Raw genomic sequence first — 25,029 nt, 5'->3', positions numbered from 1 at the left:
TTCGTATCGATTTATCCCCGCATCTGCAACTCTCGCTGTCAACAGAGCAACTTCGTAGTCGTCGGAGCAACTCTATTTTCATTCAGTCAGTTGTTGTGTCAGTGGCGGAGGTGGTGGATGTGTGTTCCGTGAACGTACATTATTTTCGTTACAAAAACATGGAAGCACAATTATTTTTTTAAGCAAAGTGCCAATACAATCACTTAAACTTTACTCAATGATTAAATACGAGCAATATTCAAGTAAATTATTGTTAAACTATCCGAGTTTTCAGTGTGATAGCTCGCGTCCTAAAAAGTTGTGATTTGCGAAAGAAAGTTTCTAACTTTTATACGTTTTGAGATTTTAAATGGCCAAAGATGCGTGTCAGGGATACGAATTGTGTGTTGTTGATGTGCGTTTTGTTCGTTTGCGGGCACGTTAATGATGTTGAGGAATCGGGACATTCGTTGGAGTTAACCCAGTCCTTGAACTTGGGCCGGCAGGAATTGATTCAACAGGCGTGTGCACATTTCCCGCCGAGCTATTCCCTGGAGGACCTGCAGCCTACCGAGTTGGAGCACATTCTTGTGGACGATGAGCACAAACTTTTATATTGTTACGTGCCAAAGGTGAGACTGCCAAGGCCAACCAGTTTCTCGGTTTAGGTTAGCAAGTTCATTTTGCGTCAATATGTATGATTTAGATGAACGCCTTATGATATTTCCCAAGTAAATCTCTTGGTACGGTGATTAGTTTATTATAATAGGTCAATTTATCAGGTTGGGAAAACCATATTTATGATAATACTAATGATGTTTGTAAACAACAAAATTGTGTAAATATTTAGTTAGTGTAATGTGGATTTATTTTAGTAGTACATTATGCTGTTTTTCAACAATAGTGACTTAAATCTAAATATGTAGTCCTAAGACCCAATATAATATTATATTGCTTTGGGCGTTTACGTGATTCGTAAGAATAAGGGCGCGTTCAAATCAGCCGCTGTCAGCCGCGTTGCAACAGCTTATATATATTTTCTAGAATAGACACCCCTATTCTAGAAAGCCAGCGAAATGTTCTACACAATACTCTAAAATATTGTACTTTTTATTTTTTTATCACTTTAGGAACTTTTTAATTCCAAATAAAAAAAATACCGATCTCTAGGTGGCCTGTACTAATTGGAAGAGAATACTCACGATCCTGAGTGGCAGATGGAAGAATAACACTGATGTCCTATCCGTCCCCGCCAACGAAGTCCACGAGCGTGGACTGTTCCGAAGTTTAGACTCCGTGAACAAGACAGAGAGAGACTTCATGCTGGACACTTATCACAAAATGATTATAGTCAGAAATCCGTTTGAAAGACTGTTGTCAGCTTATAGAAATAAATTGGAGGGCGAAAGTCAGAGTGCCAAGTATTTTCAAGTAAGTTTAATCCTTCAGTTAGTTTTTAGTTGTCTGTTAAATTTTACAACCACATAGGTACTTATAAGCGCTCTGTTGATGTATTTAAACCAGGTACTTTCGTATGCCTGAAAAAAAAGTCGTTACCAGTAAAAAAGTTGAATAATTGCTAAGATAATTGCTCAAATAATTGTTAATCTCCTGCATAACACATAAATGGTACATTTATTTGCATTTGTTCGTCCAAATTGTGGCCTTGTGATTGATTGGTTAATTGACCAACAATTCGTTCTCGTTGGGGACTGTTGACTTTTCGATCTTTTTATTGACCAACTTATGTAAGCGCATTGGCACTATAATGCCATAAAAACCTCACACACTCGCCGATACCTATTCCATCTCGCCAAGATCTCCACACAGCGCGCTGAGCTATTATTGTTACAAAAAAGTCTTCTGCAATACGCACACAGATTTGTGTATTCAAAAATCATTATGTGTATCTCAACAAAAAGGTTGAACGGTCTAGAAATCATAATGAGACTTTTTACGTAGATGAGGCAAACTTGGTACAGACGTAGGGTCGGCGCGGCGCCCTCACTTAGGTATCCACTATTTGTACTAAGTGCTTTATAATTATATATTATAATTACAATATTTTGTACAGCACTTAGTATACCTAAGGGAGGGCACCGACTGTACAAATAATCTGTTTGTATTGTCAGCTAAAGTGCTTTGAGTCACGGGAATGTGTTATTTTCCTCAACTGATCTAAACTATTAATTGTTTACAATTGCGAGATTGAAATCTATAACATAATAATTTATTATCTCAACATTACAGTACAGAAGTTATATTAAGTAAAGAGTGATAGTCCACCAGTCCTCTCCGATTAGTTTAAACCATGACAAATCAACTCGTACGATCGTTATTATAAATAAACCTTGCACGCACGGTAGACCGTGTTATTTTAAATGAACACAGCCTATGGTGTCACAGTCGAATATATAGAAGCACAGCTGTGTGTAAAGGACACACGTAACAACCTTCCAACTAATTCTTCCGAATAGCGACTACAAGAGCGAATAAATGGAGGAACACACCGTTCAGTTAACATGGGTGAATTGTGTTCTAACTACAAAAAAGATAAGAATTTCAGGTCGATTAACGACGTGTCTCTTGACCAATATGGCCTGTTTTCTCGCAGCATCATAATATCCCGTTGCAAAAAGTACAAGACAATCTTTGCTGTCAAAGTTTAAAATAAAAAACAAAGCTAAAGCAAGTACGGTGATATAAAACGAAGATTATACCTAAAGGAAGAGGAGTATACAAAAGAAAGAGGAGGCTCCCAAATTTAATTGGAATGCTGAATTTCTCGCACGGGAACTAATTCAACTTATTACCAAACCAAAATGCTATTTGCAAGCCCTACATCGCGCTGTCTAAAATACATCCCAAATATATCTCTGAAAAATGGGAGCTTGTGGATCATAATCAATACTACACTTCAAAATGACAGCTATTTAATGCGCTAGCGGGTTCCAAACACGTTCCAACGCATTATTACGTATTTTTCATGAAATAAAACATCGCTAAGCTTAAGCGAAAAATGATCTTACGTCCAAACTGTAGTCAACGCTCTCAACAAGCGGTGTCAAGAAGTCAATAACCAGAAATATCAGTCTTTATTTTACTTCAATTTCATTTATACATCTTATAACAACAGAAAGTGCAGCATCTGAAAGGTAAACTTATAGGAGAAGCTGAACATCATAAACAACATCTGATATAAACGTTACCATGATATTGCGACCTCCAGTACACTCCTTTATGAACTGCGTGTTAAATCTAGCTATAATTGCACACCTCGATGCATAAGATAAATGAAAAGTATGATATCATCATTTAATATTTAAGTGGAATTTCCAACACTGGCCTAAATACCACCACGTGGAAACCGATTATAATACATTAGATGTCACAAAAACCACATAAAAGAACGTAACGTGGTTACAAAACACGAGTTTTAAAATTTTTGTAAAGCATATTTATGACGTACGAGATTATGAAAATACCTTAAGAGGTGATAACATACAGTGAATAAACGAAGTTGTACATAATGTCTATCGACACTTCTATACATCGCCACGTCTGCAGAAAATGTCGATCAGTATTTTATCATACTGTGTATAGTTGGTGCCCGTGCAAAGGAAAGTACTTTTGATGCAATATTCGAAGTTCATTGACACGACCTCAGCATATGGACATAAAGTTGTTGCGACACAAAAAAAATGTACAAAGACCGTTTATTCAATGAAAAGAGAAATGCCAGTCAACAAAGACCAGCAAACAATGTTTTAGAAACATCATACACAACTGAACGAACTTTTCTAAGAAAATAGATCGCAATCATGCACACAGATCATAGTTTTCCAATCTTTCTTAGCAGCATCCTACATCAAATCACATACACAGACGAGATTGATGTATTTTTTTATTTTTATATTAATCAACCTTTACCCAGCAGAGGGACATAATTAAAATTAAAATTATTATATAATTAAAATTAAAAAAAAAATTAATCAACACCAGTCCAGCTTGTAAATTAAAACTGTAGATTTTTAAAACTACGAACTGTGAGCGTAATCACCGGAAATGCTTTACAGACAATAACTTATAAAAATAGCTGCAGTGTTGAGTAATTGCAAAGAGCGCCTGCACTTAGCTTGCAAACCACTTCGATTGCAATTATAATTATTTACAATTAACTGCCTCTCTGGCCGAACGGCTACCATGATGGACTGCCACGCAGAGATCCCGGGTTCGATTCCCGGGCCGGGAGAAATATTTGTATGGCCTACTAAAAACTAACTATTTACCTGACGCAACTTTTGAAAAGTTTAACTAGTCTCATTTGAATAACATAAAGTTTGCAGATATGTATTTTAATTCTCGCATTACTCAGTGTCATCTATTATTTTGAACTGACTTCAAAAAAAGGAGGTTCTCAATTAGGCTGTATGTTTTTTTTGTAAAGAGGGTATGTCAGTAGAGGTCCATTTAAATTTGAAGATAATATTCCACCTTTAAGGGTGGCAAACTTGGGGATGAGTGACTTTTGAGGTCGGTTATTTTAGTACTTTGTACTGAGATCATTAACTTTAATGGTGGAAGGAAGAAATCACCATAGATTTAGTGATAGTGACGGCCTCTGCGGTCGAGTGGCTTGCACACCGGTTTTCACGGCCATCTCTGAGGTCCCAGGTTCGATCCCCGGTCGGATCAGTGTAGAAAATTAACTTTTCTATATTATCTCGGGTCTGGGTGTTTGTACTACCGTCGTTGTTTTCAAATTCCATAACACAAGTGCCTTAGCTACTTATTTTGGGATCAGAGCAACGTATGTGATGTTGTCTAATATATATATATAATATACTAAAGTATATGCCAACTAAAGCTATGGTCTGCACTTAAACCAGTGTAGATGTATAAAAAATACACCGGGACAATCAACAAACGTCGATTAAATACCATTTTGCACCGATTCAAGAAAAACTGGGTCGTTTAAAGTCCATAACAGCGACTTTACTAGTTCGATACGCAAATTTAATTATGGTTATTAATTCATCTAACCAAGTGCGAAATCACAAGCGAAACCTGACGCATAAAGTTGAAATTGTCGCCTTTTATTGTATTTATTTATTTAATCAGGCCACGTGACCCGTATAACATACACCTTAAGGATTAACATCCATACAATATAATAAACACTTTTTTATATTAAAAGTGCACCGTTTTATCGCAAATCACATTAATTTCAAATATTTTCAAATAAATTTCAATATAATCCATCTGAATTCATAATTCTGACAATTTCGGTGACCGAAAAGGTTTGCATTGTGTACGGCGAGGTCTCGGATCTAATTCCCGGTGGGACGAATTTGAAAATTAACTTTTCTATATTGGTTCTGGTCTAAGCGTTCTGGACACTTGCCCCGAAGTGAATTCCTTTGTTCTGGTACTCACAGTACAGAAAATTCCAAAGTTTGAGACCAGGCAATCGCTGCGGTTGTCTGGCACGTTATTAAAATTATTAATACTTATTATGCTGGGTACTTATGATGACATTTTGTGGTTGCACCCCTTTTGTAAATCCTAAGGTTGCCTGGAAGTAATTGCTACATAGCAACAAAACAAATACAAAACTTGCAGTTGTGTGTTTTAACTGTAATTTTGTGTAGGTACTATAAAAAATATTTCATTCATTCATTCATTATATTTTTAATTTCGTAAAATTCTGTTTAAAACCTAAATTATTGTTTCCATTAAATTAAAAGGAAAGTTTTTATCTTCATATATCTCAAAACTGGAATCTTCGACTGCGTGTTTCATTTGGGATTGCCTCATTTAAACTTTACAGTGATTCATTCTCTGGTTTTGTGCTCATCAACTTTACAATCGACTTTACCTCGTGCGGCTGCTTCTTATTATTAGCGTATCGGTGCTAATTTTATTATAGGAATATATTAACTTTGAGTTGTATGTTGGCCTTGCGCTGTGTGGGGCAGTGCCTATTGAAAATTTCCCTGTAAGGGGCGCACGAGCAAGTGCTGCATTGACCGTGACCGTAGTCACGTTGGTTATACTGTTGTCCCTGAACTTCTATTTACACATCTTGTCTCTGCAGCGTGCGAAGTCGATTCAGCGACTTCCACAGCAGATCGCAAGTGCATTTTATGTATTACATTAAGAGCCCTTTTTGTTAATATCAACGGGACGATCAAGTTGTGCGCCTGATGTTAATCTACACGCCTGTCCATAACAGTTGCAGTGCCACTCAGAGCTTTAAATCGCAAAGATTTCAGGACATAAGTTGACAAGTTTGATAAACCTACTCAGGTTTTTGTTGTACCGCTTTGTTTTTATTTATAAGATTTATTTTTGTAAAAATTTTAATAATAATAATAAAAGTCCAATGTGCCTGTAATTTCACCAGCACCCTTACTCTTCAAAACCGGGACACAGTAATGCTGACATTACTGCTTGGCGCCGCAAATATGTAAGGTGGTACTACTCTGGACGAACTCATTCACAAGAACATTGTATTAAAGAAAAAATATATTTGTCTCAAATCTAAAACCACCTTTCACTCGCTCGGGGTATTTCAAAAACTTTTTTACGATTAAAGCGCACAACTATGGAATGAACTCCCGTCTGAAATCCGACGTTCAAAGTCGCTTTCTATTTTAAAAACTGGATTGAGTAAATATCTTCTGACACTGTCCTAGAGTCGTATTCTAGAACTCTACTCAATGCTCAAGTTAGGATTTGAGTATGGTTTAAAGCACTTGATATCATACTGAAGTCACTGCCATTAGGGTCGTATTTCCAGTGCTTGTGTTGCCAGTGCAATCCTGACTTGAGCATTGAATAGAGTTCTAGAATACGACCCCTAGTCTGTATCGTGTATATATTTATTAATAAGTGTATGTTTATTTAGATATATTTATATATACTAATACACGTGTAGGTACCTATACTGTATCGTTACTTATTATTTGATAAAATATAATGTTAGTTATTGTTTGTCTATACAATTCAAATTTTCCTATATCTCAAAGGTTGTCTGGAAGAGATCGCTCTTAGCGGTAAGGCCGCCTTTGCCCACATTAGTTTTAAGCTCTCTATGTACTGTTTTTGTTCATGTGTGTGAGTATATCTATCTGTCTAAACAAAATTACAGTCAAGTTTAAACCTCTTTTAGGTACGAAAGTTCTTGTATCAGGTCTCGCTCCTGTATAACTATTTTTTACCAATCAATTCATTACATTACACACAATTATTATAACATTTCGAAACCACTAAGGTTTGAATCAACGCTGTATGTCGGAACCATCGACAATACATAAATCGTACCATAGTGAAATAACTTGGGCACTACACTATAATAACGTTATCTTCAGCAAAAAGGCAACAAATAAAAAGCAACTAACGAGCGGTGGCAATTACAATTCTAAGCTTCTAACTTCTAACTAATACGTAATAGCTAAATACATCGAATCAAATTAAAATTCAAAAAATCCCGACACAAAATTGTGTCATTGAGGCCAATCCAACGAGCCTAAATATGATAGTTCTGCTGTAGTTGTAGAGGAGACGAGTAGTCTGCAGACAATGTTACAATAATTTTGTAATGTGGTCGACTTACCATAGTATACGAAGTATCAAGTCTATGTAAGAAGTGGAAACAAAATTCAATTACATTCATTTTGTCACCGAGATCCCTACTCTAACCGGGAAGAGAGCTGATGATCATTGAACAGCTGAACAGATGTTCAAACATAGCTGAGAACCTTCTCGATGAAATTTGCTTTCAAATAATAAACCGCATGAAAAATCTGTCTTACCGTTTGGGAACAACGCCACAAACCGACAGACACACTGGTACACAAACATAGGCTTCAAAGTTATGATTACCCCCGTTTTGTGTCGGGGTTTAAATACATCGTAAAATAAAAATAAAATTTCAGAAGTAATTAAGTATAGTACCTACAAAGCATTATAAATAAAGCTATATTTATTGGAAAGAGAAATGGGTACACTTATAAATTTCATAATTGTATATTCTGATATGTTAGTATGTATTAACTATAAGATACTGCGAATAGAGTATATATAACGTTCCCAACTAATTCCAGGACCGCGTAGGCCGTCGCATCGTGAAGGCGTTTCGTGAGAACCCGACGAACGAGTCTCTCGCGCTGGGCCATGACGTCTCCTTCAAAGAGTTTGCGCTCTTCCTCACAAACCAGTCCAAAGAGCTGGCCGACGTGGTCAGCAACGAGCATTGGCGCCCTATTACCAGCTTGTGCCACCCTTGTCACATCAAGTACACTTTAGTTGGTAAGTCCGTCTTAAGAAAAAACATCGTGAAGTTCAGTTCATCTGCTTGTATCAGTGAAATAAACCCAATTATGTATATGAACCCCAAGCCTAGCGTGGCCAGGGGGACTACAGCCCGTTCCTCTCATCCATGAATGATGTGATGGGATGGTCACGCTTTTTCTTATTGTTATTATCCATTATTACTCGTCACTTTAGAGCTCAGAAGTCATATAAACGCAAATTCAAGGAATTCAACGTGCAGCAACTAGACGTTCAGGAAATGAATATACGAGACTTGACATTTGGGAGGTTACTGTTCCCTCCCTGTCTATATTCACATCTTTAATTAGAGATGACTATAACTGACTGACGTACGTTCAGTGGTAGTTTTTGAGGTAATAGAAATAGTAATAATGTCATCTTAAACGATTGATTTCCCTGACTCACTCAGATGGTACATTATACATTATATGTAGAGTATGACCGTGGGAAGTACTTATCACTGATTTAGTCAGTAATTATTTTGTAACTGGCTATTCACTCTTCATTATCATTTCGTTAAGCTGGAGGATAAAATAACAACGTTGATTGCAATTAATTTGTTTATTCACTTTTCACAGTTTAGTCCGAAAGTACAAAAGGCGAGTCAGGTTAAAACGGATTTTAAATGTAAAATTCAAATTTAAATGTAAGATCACAATGGCAAATTCACAAAGACCGGCCGCGCTTGTTCCCTTTCCAAGTAACTCACACCAAAAAGCTCCTCTTGTCAATGCTCGCTTATTTATTAAACATTGACCATCCACGTCACTCCTTGTTTGGGAAACTTTGCCAATGACCATCATGTCTAGTACCACGTCAGATGACTGGTCAGACTAAACAAATTCAAATGACCCCTGCGCCTCCCCCTCTGCGACCTCACCCAATTTGAACTGCCATACTCACGTGACATTTATAAGCAAAATTCCACGATCGAAACTGGTTAGTTTGTTTCGTAGACAACTTAGCTTTTCTAAACATTAGAAAACAATATGTAATAGTATTAGCTAAGATTTATCCTTTCCTAAGGCACAACACGTAAACAATAAACCGCATTCTGTTACATCGCGTTTGAAGGAATAACTTGGCTCCGACGTATATATTTTAATATAAATTGTAGTATTAATTTATAATTAAAAAATTTGATAATAGAAACTATTTTAGATTTATAGTCAAACACCTTTGACTTTTTAACCGATTCTGCGCATCAGTGAGTAATTGAAAATTGAATCAAACACGTTTTCATACAATAAACATGGCAACATTATTTTTCAAAGTGACATTAGAAGCTGACAGTTTGTTAACTCTAATTAAAAATTCGATTATAAACATTGACTTACAATTATATGGACATCGGGTTCGCGCTAAAAAGTGTCCGAACTTATAGGGCGTTAAAATCGTATACAGAGCGTCATTCACGCTTTAGTCTTCGTTTGTTCGACTGATAGCGAAGCAAACAAAATTAGACAGTACTGCGATGATATTACAATTTAAATTCAACGTTTTAGCTTCTTCATATTCCTTTACATGTCACTACGTTTAAATAGGTTGACTTGGGACATTTTTTTCGTGGTTTTTGTATTAGACCCGTAGTCCATTTATTTGTAAGTTCAATGATTATAAAGTTCAAAGTGGAATATTTTGAATTGGAATTAATTTTAAGTAACACGGGTACCATTATGCGTTGTGACAATGTTGTTATCGCTTTCAATTATATTTACTGTTCTTGGATAGTTTTATCGGAGCTAGTCAAAACACATGCATGTAGCTCCTGCCATAAAGTGTACATAATTTAATTGAAAGGGTAGATCTTAAAACAGCTTAAGGCACAACTTTTCATAACGATATGTAGATAAATAAAGTCCTTTTTATTATATTTTATATATTATAATAACGCTAAAGTAAACTTTACGTTCTCGATATGTAACATTGATTTATTTTATTGACTGCACGAATATTGATAATAAAAATCTATCTAAGTTGCGCAAATGCCATTTTATGGTGTGACAAGCTTTCTCTGATCTGATCTGACTTTTTTATTACACATCTGATCACGTCGTTCACAAGTGACAAATAGCTAATCGAAAGAACACCAAGAACCCACTCTCACCACCATTTTTAGCAGCAGTAGAGCTCCTTGTGATAGAGTTCGTCCACCGTATTACCTGTTTCTGCCATCAAGCAGTAATGTAAACAATACTACGTTCTGGTTTTGAAGAGTGAGGGTGCTGGTGAAATTGCAAGCACATGGAACTTGTCGACTTAAGTCTCAGAGTGCCCCTCCAGTCTTTGCGATTTAAAGTTCTGAGTGGCACTAGAACTGCTATGAAGAGGCGTGTCACTACCACCACCACCACCACCAGGCGCACGACTTGTTCACCCCGTCACCTGGTACTATAAAAAAAATCTGTGCCGTTTAGTCAAAGCGGTAAGAAAGTTCACACCGTGGTCGAAAAGTAAATTATCCGTTTTTTGCAACGTCTGTGTACACGATCGAGAGCACGTTAATCTTGACATTAAGACTTAAAATCAACTCTATGCCGCTTGCGATGAGAACGTTCCAAAGTCGTTAGAAAATGTTAAGCTTGACGACGTGTTGACTGTACATATAAGATCACTAGCACGTCACTAGTTGTGCAGCAATGTAGTGTAACATTTTATTATGGACACCTCGTTTCTGCGGCTCTCTAGATCCGCCTCATATCCGGTATTCAAACGTCATCGCCCTATATTCGCTCTCGCTTTACCTGTACGAATGACAGTAGAGCATAAGTTGATGTACAGGCACTCTAAAAATCGTCTTTACTGTTAGAAAGTTTCTCGTTATAATCTGGCTAAAACCGTAATGTAAAGATCGCAGATTTACTAACTTTCCCATGGTGAGTTCGTGTAATAACCGTGCCATAGTTTATTTCTTTACATATCTTGTTTGTAAAACCACTACACGCAAGTACAAAGATTTTTATAAGGCTCCATTTACATGTAAGCATAGTATAATGTGAAAACGTTATGTCAGTTTTGTAATCACCACGGAAAAAAGGCATATTCTGTGTGTGGAACGTACAAATTGGATACGAGTCAAAGAACAGTTTACGCATCTTCCGGCGAATTCGCGCGCAGAGTAGAGAATTCCCGCAGCTACCCTGTCTTATCTAGCTTATACTTTGTTCAATAAACATACCTAAAGTTCATTGTGTTATGTTCAATTTTGTCACAAAAGTACGCTACCATTTCGTCCCGTAGCAATGTGAATTAAGCCTAATCAAATGTGGCCAAAGGTTTTTTAATTTTTGTATTATATTTTATTTATACGGACTTCAGTTTATACGGTCTGGGAAAAGCGAGTTTTAATTGGCTACGTGTATAATGTTGTATAATTATAATGCACGTGATTGTATCTTCGTAATCTGTTTGCTTTTCTACTTATAAAACTAATTGTCGTTTTGTCGTATCAAGTACACACTTAGGTATCATGTAATGCGTCAATACATGAAACATATGAATAATCTCAGTACAGAGCACCTATTAAAAGACCGACCTCAAAAGTTCGTAGAATAATATGAGTATTTGCTAAGTTTAATCGAAATCGGTTACCGGAAAATGCGCGAAACCGGATTCATCCCCTAGTTTGCCATCTTTAGAGATGGAATTTTTTTTTAAATTTAAATGGGACCAATACTGAGAAACTCTCTTTTCAACAAACAAATAATCATTAAAATTGATTCACAAACGCCGAAATTATCGCTTAAACATACCTACATAAAAATACAGTGGAATTGAGATCCTCCTTCTTTTTTTGAAGTCGGTTAAAAACTTATTTAAAGGAGTAGTAGTTCGCCTAGCACTTACACAGGTTCACATTTACACAAACCCATGTCGCTTTTGTATTTAGTAAATAAGTACATTAAGTAAATTATTACCAAATTATGAACAGTAAGATCTTTCTTGTTACTTTTTAATGACGTGTCAACATAAGTTAGCTTACAATGTGATACAGAACTAATATCATATTTAACTTATCAATGTAATTTGATTGTTATGTGTTTGTGTCCATATAATAAATACGTAATGAAATCTATCATAACTAACATAATCGACATATTTAGCGAAATGGCGTTATTAACGTAAATCTGGAATCAACGAAACGATTTCTACAAAGTTACCAAAATGCAAATCCGTTGTTTACGACAAGGACGGCAGAAATATTGACAATTATCTCATTGATTTTCCGTGCAAATGTAGTTTACTAGGTGTTCATAATTCTGAGGAGTACTTTACTATGAATTGCTTTAAATAATCCAATGGCATATCGCGGTCAAGGCACTTGATCACGGTCCTAAATCATTCCAGTATTTAATTGGCTCGACGCAAACAGACGAACAATACAAAAATATGTTCTAATTTAGACGTTGCCCCGAAAACTGAACGTAATTAAAGAGATACGGCTGACAGCTTACGGTACAAATAAGTGAAATGGCGTTAGTTGGAATAAGTTGAATCAAAATTTCTAGAAATCGAGTTAAAAATTAATCTAAATTGTGTGGTGGTTAAAGTTTGACATTATCATAACTTACATTTAAACAAACTTGAATCAGCTTTGTTGATAAAACCATTTCAGTTATAAAATAATACGAGAAATAGCTAATAATCAAATGTTTTTTGGGATTGGTCATATCGAGAAAATGTTATCAAATCGTGTTCACCAAAAGTTACAGGTCAAACGGTCAAGCGCATACGATAAATTTTAATACTCTTGTTTGATGAAATAAATTACATAGAAGAGTAGTATATTTTGAACATCCTCTGAGGCCGCAGCGAGTGAAGTGAGGAAGTCTAAGGCCATGCTATTTGGTAAGTAAATAACCGTAATAATAACAACAGAAAACTTGCGAAATCACAGTCAAAAACTGATAACTTATCGAAAGACATAATATTTAATTGGTTATCGATGGCTAGGAACGTTTTATCATATGGGTCAATCAACCTTGGGTGCTAACAGTGTGGGGAATATATAAAAAAGGTATTCGATAATCCTAATCTGAATTGATACATAATATTACGATAATCATCATATGCCAGTTTTACACACACAGGTTCGATATTTCAAATCTATGGAATTTTTCTGTCTTCGATCTTTGTATTAATAATTATAACAAACTAGTGGAGCAATTTTACAAAAAGTAAATGTATGTCGGTAGTAAAACATATTGAATAAAATCAATATTACAAATGTGTCTATAGTTTTCTATCAGTAGCTTGGTAACGCCGGGTACAGTTAGTTATAAAAATCGCTACCGTTTTTCAATTAAATTGTGTGTAGACAACTAGCAAAATTTTCGTAAAAAAATTAAATAATGAAATACACGTACTTGTTTGACCTCATAGTCTAGAAATGAATATTGTTTACAATTCAGTATCACAATGAACAGTGCCTTGAAGTTTTTTAAATGATAATATCATCTTACTTGCTGGTTAATATGTACCGCCGGAAGTACGAGTATGTACATTTACGGATAGCCGGAAGGAAGTTTTTTAATTACTCTCTTTATTCTTAATATTCGCACCAAAGCACAATAATAAATCTTTGTACACTTTATGCACATAGTAGCAGTAGATCTCTTTGTGAAAGAATTCGTCCAGGCTAGTACTGTCACCCTATCTCTGCCGCCAAGCAGGAATTCAAATTCAAAGCATTTATTTCGGACATTCATCCATAAGGGTTAGTAATTGTGCACTTAAAAATAGGGTTAATATTACAAATAATAATTATACTTTTTTCTTATTGATATGCATTCGAGTTTAGCTCATGAAGAGCCCTGGAGCCTGGACTCTTAGGAGGCCATTACCGCTATCGCTACCACGAATTCTGCGCGTCAAGGAAGCCACTCTTTTTCGCATAATCGCCGCAAAGCCATCTAATGTGATGATGAGCGTTACTATGTTTTGATTTTGGTGCTGGTGAAATTAATAATAATAATAACGCGCACACACTCATAGCCCCTAGCACTAGGGAAACCCTGTATCGCGGGTGCTATGGACACATACATAGACTACCACAAAATACACCCAAACTCACTAGAGAAGTAACTGTACAAATGTTTTTCCCAGCCCGGGAATCGAACCCGGGACGTCTGCGTGGCAGACAAGCTTGGTAACCGTTCGGCCACGAAGGCAGTTACACGCACGTGGGACTTTACAACTTATAGTCTCAGGGTGACGGGCGCAGTGTCAGTGCCCATCAAATGATTCCAATTTAAAGCTCTGAACGGCACTGCCACTGTTGTGGACGGGCGTGGGGCTTACCTCCAGGCGTACGACTTGTTCGTCCCGTCATTTGGTATCTTAAAAAAAAATAGACTTCCGACAACGTAATTAGGGCATCTTGCATTTTCAATATTAAATGCCCAAAGCAATGTTTGATTGATCAAAAATTATTATGCGTCATTCACATAAGTCGTTGTTGAACATTTGAGTTATGAACTTTCTTCGATAGTAACCAAATTGTAACTTTAAGAATAGAAATGCAAGATGACTCAATTACGTGTCCGGTAGTGTAGTAGTAAATCTTTTTCGTTAAAATCTATCTTTAAATGAAATTAGTTTGCGTGGAATGAAATTAGTTTTACCTACAGACCCTACAGTACCTGCAGCTGTGATGGCCGTTAGGTGAGTCAATGAGGTCAAATCTCAATTCATTATCGAGAAAAATAAAATCGAATGTGAGTCGCATCTATAAGTTTTTAGATTTATAATTGGTATTGCAAGGGGTAGCTGATTAAAAGGTTTTAATAAAACGAAAATAAAAATATTTATTTAATATATCGTCAATTCGAAATTGCTTTGTTTTGCATTGAGTTTTGACGCGGGTTTGCAGGAGGTGGAAGTTGTGCTAGCCAGCCATCCCATAAGTGACTATCGTATTAGATTTCATTTTGAAAAATTTCGAATTTCGAAAAACAAATGCCGAGTAGTGTCGTAAAATTACACATTCCATAAGTTTTACTGCACGTCACTATTGACAACAATGTACGGCAATTAGCTCCTTCAACGTTGTTATGAATTAATATGAAACTTGATGAGCGGACATACGTCAAAATGGCCATCACAGCGTGCCGGTACTTATAAGTGGTAACGGCTGAACGAAAGGAGCCTCCGCACGACGTACCACATTGCCTTCCTGTACGTTTGACGCGTCCTGGGCAACACTCGGCGAGTACCGAGCTGTAAGTGTCACATGACAGATACAACAAAAGGAATAATCGAAATCTACACAAATTAGAAACTACCCTTACCAATCTGCAACTAGTGGCCTCAAGTCCTCATTATATGACTATAAAATTGTACAACAATCTACCAATTAACATTAGAGACATAGTAAAAGACACTGACTTTGATAAAACATTGAAAAAGCTGTTAATTAAAAAATGCTATTACAATATAAATGAATATTTCTGTGATAAAAATTTTGGAGGAATAATAATAATAATACGACATTGCTGGAATTTATTTAAAATTATATTATGAAATTGCCTTTGACATTTATTTAATAATATTAAGACTATTATGTACCTATTTTTATTTTGTAAATACTTTTCATTCCATAAATATGATAATGTTGATATCTTTATGAATTGTTAATTTTTATTATTTTTTATTTATTTATTTATTTTTTTTAATATTCAATTATTGATAGCTTAAGTACGTATTAACATCATAACGAATTTAATGCATGCATTGACATTGTTGATAAAAATTTGTTAGTATATTTTATAAATGCCCCTCTGTAATTTGCCATGTCCTTACAGGGCGTCACATGATCCTATACAATGACATAACACCTTAAATTGTATTTAAAAATATACTGTGTACGCGTAAAACAGTATTCACTCGCTAGAAAGAGTACCTGGTTATCGTCGGCTCACTACGAACTGCCCGCATTTCGCTCGCGGCAAGCTCGCGAACCACGTATACACTAAGATTTGTTGTAACAACATACAACGGTTACTACTCGCTAATGAGTACACGGCTTTACGCCGATAGGCAAATACCTTCAGCACGGTGGCCAAAGAACTACAGTGTGTGGCCATTAATACGATAAGAAGTTGCATGAAGTGCCAATTTGACCTCCGTGTCACCTAATGGAAAGTGACGATGAGGTGGATGATGGCGTATGCACATCTATGTCATGCCTATTCACTTTCGCCTTGAGAAGCACCAAATTATAGCGTTGAAGTAACAAGACTGCAAGCGTAATCCGGGTATAATCCGTAGCCGCATAGAAACATTTCATTAAACAATAAATTACGAAACATACGACACAGGATTATAATAATCCAAAGAAATTTATCACGTCTCAAATTATTTTTTATCATGCTATGTTAATAAAATCAAACTTGTTTTATAATGATTCTCTATTATACGTATTTCCCAACCTAAGACGCAATGTCGCTTTTTCTGGCGGAAATATTTCTGTAGTCTATAGAATATTTATACAGAGGAGTGTTCTTTTTTCAGCGGTATAAAAAAATGTGTGTAATTAGTTACATTCCATCACCATTTTGTGTGTACAATTCTCGTAGAATGCCTAATTGAGAATTCAAATTGCTTCATAATGCAAATAAAGTCCGATAATGTAACAATTTAGGGACAATAACATTGGGAAACCACTGAAGGAAAGCATTTGTGTAACAGAACAATGAATTTAAATATTACACGTGCTTGTGTCTAAAAATTTTTGCTAACGATGACCATCCATTGGTAAAGCATCATAATGGCGTCGATTCCGTTGATGATTGCCCAAGCTTAATTTCAGTTCATTGTATCTTACTCTTTCGGTGCCAGAAAGAAAAGGACGGAATATTTCATTTAGTTTACAACTGACAAATAGTCGACTGCGTACTAGTCATATATAAACTTAAACGGCGAGTAATGGTTTATTCTTTGTTGTAAAGGAATAGTAATTTCTTTATGAAAAATAGTGATAGACATAACATTAATACGAGGAATAGAAATAAAATAGCTTTTCTTGATAGTCGTCTTCACAAAGTCAAAAAATCATTTAAGGGGCAATGTATACGCTTCTATAACAAGATTCCGGTTGATATACAAAATTTGCTTTTCACGAGGTTTAAAACTATAGTGAAACAAAAACTTTATACTAAAGGTTATTATACAACTTCTGCGTACTTGGATGACAAAAATCCGTGGTAGTAACCCGTTTAGCTCATGGAGGTAGTCTCGATCTCTGATGTTTCAAATAAATATATATATATTTATATTATTTATATACATATATATATTGTAAATGTTATTTACAAAGAGCAACCCCTAGAGTTTCTCGCTCATTCTTCTCAGGGGAATCTGCCTTACGAATGAGCGGTAGAGTTTAACCATTGTGACGATTTCAAGTGTAATAATGCTTACCTATGAAATAAAGATTATTTTGAATTTGAATTTGAATTTAAATTTCATAATCTCGATCGACAAAAATGCGATGTCTATTGTGTGTTGTTTTTATTTGATATTATGTGATTTTATTTGATCTTTACGTCGATGTATGTTACCAAATATTCAGTTCACTACATATAAATGTATCGATTTAAATAACTCATTGCCGTAGCTTTACAAAAGATATCTTTCCCAAATGAACACATTTGAGAAGCGTCACGCATTATTTTTCCTCGAAGAAACAAGTTTACTTGCGTCACTACTTCGGCAATTGCCCCACACAACTCTCCACATGGCCACCACACGACGCAAGCTCATTGCTGATTGCTTGTTATTCGCCGGGCCGCACCTTAAGGTGTACAATGTCCAAATTATTGAAAAATGTACATTGTTCCATGTCTTTAAGTGTACGCATATTTGCACTGAAGTGTACGTACTGCAGCTTTTCTAGATTAAACTCTACCTGAAAGATGTAATATTCAACTGTCAATGTACAGTCTAGTAGAATCACCGCGGCGCACCATACTTAAGGAACAAATTTTAATTCATTTAATGATTAGGTAGGTTATTGAAATCAATTAGTGTTGCGGCTTTTAAGATTGAAGATTAAGAGTGCTTAAAATATTTTGATTCTTGATATTCTTGAGTACTTGTTTAAGAGAAGGGTTGTGACAAAACTTAATTTTAATATTACGTGTTATGATTATGTTAATATCGAAACATTGAAAACATTGCTTGACAACAAAAACAAAATATAGTGTAGGTTATCGGATTATGACAACAACTTATCATGTATATTCCACAACATATCTCTAGGAAGCTGCCCCAAAATTTAAAAAGATTTTTTGTCGAACGATATGCAAATAATTCGCTCGAATCGCCATAACGCATCTATCCAGAATAGGCCTCATTTATGGCTATTTACAATTTAAATCTTCTGCTATGTTTTTCGTTGATGCAATCGATGACTTATTCGCGAGGTTCTTGTCAGATTGACCAAATAGGCTGGCATATACGCAGAAATTCTCTTAGTACTGATCATTTTAACCAGATGTATGTACCTACGACCGACTTACTTTTTGATTGATATCACTTATCAAGTTCAATATTACATTTTACAGGCAAATACGAAACGCTACTGGACGACTCCCTCCTGGCACTCCACACAATCAACGCTTCACATATTCGCTTCCCTCACCTGGACCACACGTCAGGAACTTCAGAAAAACTTCGCAAGTATTATTCACAATTAGACCTGCCTCTTATTAGACGTTTGTACAAACTCTATGAGCACGACTACCGAATATTTAACTATGACATTGACAACATCGTAGGTTTCAATTTAGGATAAGAGACATACAGTTGCATGTCCCAGTTCTGATAATCAGAAGTGGGATATGCGTAGATTTTTGTGCTGTAGTGTAGTAACGCTGTTTTGTACAATGAACTGCTAATCCAGAGTACAATTTGTTGACCATATTAACCAATGTTACTTTCGTGTTTTTGCTACAATGAAGTCTTCGTCAACGAAGCGCATTATCTCAAATATTTGATTTAACACCTAAGTTGTTGGCGATTGTCACCTAATAAGACTTATGGCCAACTACTAAATCTACAATTACAGCTTATTGACGTAAATACATAACACATTTAATTAACGATCTTGTGCAACTCAAGTTAAGTTCTAATCGATGTCTACCATACAGAAATGTTTAACAATTCTCAAATAATGCATACTTTATGTAATTCGTACTTAGTAGATGTGCACTCAAACAAAGTTTCTTACTAGACAGTAGTAGACTTGTAGTCGAATTTTTAATTAGAAACCAGAAATTGAACTATTAGTGACTGAGCTAATGTCACTTTGAAATATAATCACTGCTTTTCAAAAATACTTAATTTCTGAAAATTGACACATACATACACAAAATTTAGCAGTATGTGTATAAAAAATACAAATATAATATATAATAGATATTTTAAATAGTTTCGTTTGAATTTAACGTGTACATAATCAAATCCGACTGTCGTTATTAGAATGCGTGTGACTAAAAATTTAATTTCGATACTAATAGACCAACGGTCAAAATAAGAATAAAGAATACAATAACGCAATTAGCAATCAGTAGAACGTCGTAACATTCACAATTTTTGGCAATTTTGGCAAAATTTTACCTACTTTCACAATCTATCGATAAAATTTGTCGACAACAACTACATGACTATTTAATATTTTACGAAAATGCAAAAACCCTGCAAAAGCACTTGTGTTATGGAAATAGGAAACAATGACGTTACTATATACACCCAGACCCGAGACAATATAGAAAAGTTTTTTACACAGCCCCGATCGAACCCGGGACCTCAGTGATGGCGACACCATAAAAACCGGCGTGTAAGCTGCTCGACGTCGAAATAGTTAAACAATAATTATAGATTTCTTTTTTAATATGATATTTTAAGTAAGTATTTTCATTTTTAAGTAAAAATCAAAGAGACAAAACTATGAATGAGCATGAATAATTATCGTGTATATATAATTATCGACTAAGACATTCTAACGACGAGGCACTGCCTGGTACGAGGCACAAAGGTATGGTCCCATACAAAAAATACATATTTTATTTTTTTCTTACTAAACTATTACATTTATGGCAAAATATGATATGACAATATTTAATTAGGACAATAGGATCTCACGATTGGCATTTTTTTTAGAGAGCTATCGTGAAAAAAATTCAATATCCGCAATATCGCTAATCCGTCCCATTGTGTCGCAAAGTGAAGATAAATATTAGTGAACCTGCCTGTCCCCAATTACGTCTATTTTTAATGTACTTAAATTATTGCCCAAATCCCGAAAAGGTCCAGGACCTAAAAATATTGTCGTGAGGCAGTCTCCATTTTCTGTCTGTTCCTCAAAAGTGTTGTCTGTCAAAAAGAAACGGAGAACGTTTTTCACCACATATTAATCCGCGAAATAATATTTAATTTACGATTCGTATCTCTACATACTTCTATCATTTTTATGTTATCAAATACTTAATTTTTTAAATTAATATCTACAGATTGTAAAAATTTTTATAACTGTCCTTTACCTACGAGTTACTGAGTGAATAGGTGAAATCGATCCTTTATGACATCACTGTTTCCATAAAAAATTAGCAACCGTCTGTTTATTATCTCTAATTATACATCCGACTAATCTCAAGTGATACAATTGAGTCGCATCTCAACTGATACGCACTTAATGAGGTGATCGCATACTTGACCGCGCCGAACGCATCGAAAGAGCCGAAATAATTGAATTTTAGAATTCCTTGTATTAAATCATATGAAACTTGGCACTCCGCGACAAATTGCCGGAAGAATTCGGAAGGATGTCATCAAATTAGATGCGCTCGCGTTCCTACCGTGCTAGCACTTTCCCACTTTAGAGTATTTTTCCTTAAGTGTCGATACTACCTTAGCTCGAATTAATATTTTTCCCGTACTGAATAGGTTCTATTGTGCGTGTCGAGCGGCAAGAACGACTGTGTAATGGAAGATATAACAACAACTAATCTATTTTCACTTGGTATAATAACATTTGATATAATTTTTAAGGATATAATCACTCACTGTATATAACCAATAAAAGGTATAACAACAAAAGGCATACTTTCAATGTGTGTATAATGAACATTCAGTATAACAAACGTTAGATATAATGATAAAGTGACATAATGAACAAATGGTACAAGTACTACCAGTAGAATGTATTAAATAATATAACACAATATTTCGTTTTACGAATAGTTGAAGCGCCCTACATTATGTTGATAAGATTTTTTTTTTTATTCCATTAAATGTACAATCGCAAAATATAATTATTTTTGTATAGGTTCAAGTGCTTTTTATGTTATAAAATATATTTATCAAAACTTTAAGCAGAATATTTAATTGCATATACTAACCTAACCTAAACCCACAAGAGGAGGTCGAACCAACTAGGAAATGCAAACAAATTCAGTACGTTCACCGTCGCACCTAAACACCATTGGAATTATATTATTTTTTTTTTCACACATACACATTCAACATTATACTCAGTGAATGTTATATCTGTAGTGTTTATATAAAGTGTACATTATGCCATCGGTATATTAGATTGAAAGTTGTTATATCAATCGTCTATTATAACCCAGTGCCCTTTATATCATGCAAGAATATGTGAAATGTCTGTATACCATAAATTAATTATATCTGTTGAGCGTTATATCGACTAAAAATATGTCATTCGTTGTTATATATTACGAATCGCACTCATTCATTTATATTTTCCAATAAATCTAAGAAAGAACTCAGTTCATTTTTTTCAGTATTAATTCTTACAAATTTACTTTTTTCATCTTCCATAAATACAGAACTGACAATAAAAATTTAGTCAAATTCCACCACAATGTACTGATAGTGTTCGCTTTAACAACACTTCAGAAATAACGAAACATAGGTAACTCTTTCGGCGTGGACAAGTGTGCGATCACCGTTAAATGTATCGATCGTTTCATTTACAAGTTTTCGACATGTCCACAATACAATTTAATGTGTAGGTATATTTATTGTCTTTTGTAATAACTTTTTTTCCATGAGTTTAAAACACTAATTATTATCTATCTTTCATTGTATACTAAATAGTCGGTAGCAATCCGCAATATTCCAAAGTTATCTGTGATAACGATACACGTATAACGGCGTAAGAATCATTAATGTATTTTTATCAATTTATCGAATTAAAATACTGGATTTTCATAAATATAATTAAGCTCATTTTATAAACATTATAGCTGTTATTTATAATGAAGATTATAATTATATGTGTTTATGTGAAATTTAAAAAAAACATCGGTTGCAATAAATTTATTATAGATAGGAGAAGGAGGCACCTTTGAATTTTTTTACATATCTGGTTATAAAATCCTAATCATTATTATTTATTTGTTTTGTTTATAACCATTGATAATAAGCACGATCAAAAAGTTTATAATTCTGTCAGAATTACCATTTTTGTGAAGGAACTCAGATGTTCAAAGCTGCCTAACGCCTGGAGCTATTTACACTTAAATATGTTTAATTAAATCCATAGTCACAGGACTATTAAAAAACGTTTGGACGGAACAAAACTCAAAATTTAAATTATTAACTGCAATAAAAAAATAAATAATGACTTAACTTCTTTTTAAGTAATTAATTATAAATCACAGGAATACTTACTACATAACAGAATAAAAAATAAATAAACAAAAGCAACTTCTTACAGAAATATTAGCAAAGGAAACTAATTAGAACTTTGCCATTATTAGTACTTCAGTCAAAATCTGTTAAAATACTCACACAAAATTATTCATTATTTCATTTACTACTACATATTGCACGTTGTAACGCATCTGGCATCAGCGGCAGGTACCGTTGCCACTGTCAGGTGTGGGGCTCGCTACTACATTTTCATTCAAACTGACTAGGCAAACGCATTTGTTCTAAGCAGCCCCTGTTCAAAGGTGCCTCCTTTTCCCCTACGCTTTTTAATTTTACACGTTGATGTTATACTTAAAGATATGTAATGTTTATTCGATATCTATCTTGTACATAGTTATTTAGTAACTTTTATATGTAACATACTTACAAAATGTTGTTATTAAATAATTGGAACAAAGTTAATTAAAATTTTATTGAAATTAAAATCGTCGTAAAACATGATTTCAATTTTAATGACTCTTAGGTACTAGTTGTTTTTATTGAGGAAATACGAGGCAAATATAATGTTTATTATTTGTAATACAGAGGTCATGGAGAATGATTAATTAACGATAATGGATCCGACTGTACTGTATTGTGATATAATTTAATGTTTGACACAAAGAGTTAATGCGCATTTACCGCGTGTTTGATTTGAATACTCTGTGTATGATGTATATTTATTATAAACTCTAAGAAGTTCACGGAAAAAGGGGCCTTTTAACAGAAGTCGTCCACTAGCTGCATTCCGATCGCACCGCAATTACAAAATAACAGTTGGGGGTGCAGTCGGATATCATTTTAGATGCAGACGGCACGACAGCACGCCAGCAGCATCACGTATCAAAAACTAATTGAATATATTTATTTGTTTGCGATATACAGGTTATAAAGGCGTGTTGAGAATTCATTTTGAATCACTGTGATCGACCTTGCGGCATTCAAAGTTTTTATAATGTTTAAGTAGGTATATAATCACGCAATAATTTGTACATTACATTCATAGTGTTCAATGAGCCCAAAAACATAATACTGGATACCCGATAGGCATATCGCAATTATATTATATATTAACAATCATATATATTATATATACCTGGATACCTACGTTGCAGCATGGACGTGGGTTCAAGTCCCACTGTGTCGACGAAAATTTTTTTGTGTGTTCAATCTTTGCGTTGATAATCATAACATAATAAAAAATTTAACATGATTGTCTATGTAAATGTTATGAAAAACCTCCAATATTATATCATTGACGTAAATAAATACTGATGTCTTAAATTCTACACAACTTTTGTAATTCATAATTTCGCACTAAAGTTTATCATAGACCTTGGAGGCCGTTACTTTCTGAATAAATTGTCGTTTATAATTAATAATACAGAGAAAAATTGCTTCGATCTGACGGGACTCGAACCTGCTGCGTCTCTATGCCAAACTAGGGCCACCCCTCTAGCAACTACAGGTGAAATTACAGGCACTTGTGTCTCAAGGTAATGGACGCAGTGGCAGTGCCCCTCAAATCTTTGTGATTTAAAGCTCTGAGTGGCACTGGAACTGTTATGAATAGGCGTTTCGTTTACCAGCAGGCGCGCGAATTATTCATCCCGTCACTTGGTATTAGCAGACTTTCTGTATTTGTTATACAGATCTTTTATATTGGATTTTTACGGCCTTTATTTATCACCTGTAAAAGTCTTATGACTCTTCTTCAGCTTTCATCTGTTTATTTTAAATCTTTGTCATTGTAAAAAACTATGCCCACTAACGTTTTTCAGTTTATTCCATTACAAGGAAGAAAGGAACTAACCAACTGGTACAAGCTGATTGGTTACTTCTTTGTTGGAAAACGATTGGGGTGAAAAAGTAAACCTTGTATTTGCCTGGTAATATTTAAATATGTATATTTGTTGTAATTACGTTGTTTGCGAAATAAAACAATTATATTTTTCTTTATTTTTTTATTTCTGTCCTTCACACGTGTCATAGCTC

At 34.7% G+C, this 25,029-nt stretch overlaps 1 protein-coding gene across 1 annotated transcript; it reads left to right on the top strand.

Annotated features, from left to right (window-relative positions):
- Window positions 1–242: 242 nt before the first annotated feature.
- Window positions 243–19,656, top strand: LOC113226183 (carbohydrate sulfotransferase 11). The gene is made up of 4 exons (XM_026458717.1): window positions 243–611; window positions 1,150–1,410; window positions 8,088–8,292; window positions 18,882–19,656. The coding sequence occupies exons 1-4, from the start codon at window positions 360–362 to the stop codon at window positions 19,109–19,111; spliced, it is 948 nt and encodes a 315-aa protein (XP_026314502.1). The 5' UTR covers window positions 243–359; the 3' UTR covers window positions 19,112–19,656.
- Window positions 19,657–25,029: the final 5,373 nt, after the last annotated feature.

This window comes from Hyposmocoma kahamanoa, unplaced genomic scaffold, assembly GCF_003589595.1.
Source record: "Hyposmocoma kahamanoa isolate Upper Pololo Valley unplaced genomic scaffold, ASM358959v1 182, whole genome shotgun sequence".
Lineage (NCBI taxonomy): Eukaryota > Metazoa > Arthropoda > Insecta > Lepidoptera > Cosmopterigidae > Hyposmocoma > Hyposmocoma kahamanoa.
The sequence above is the reverse complement of the archived record's forward strand: the minus strand, read 5'-3'. Positions and strand labels throughout refer to the sequence as shown.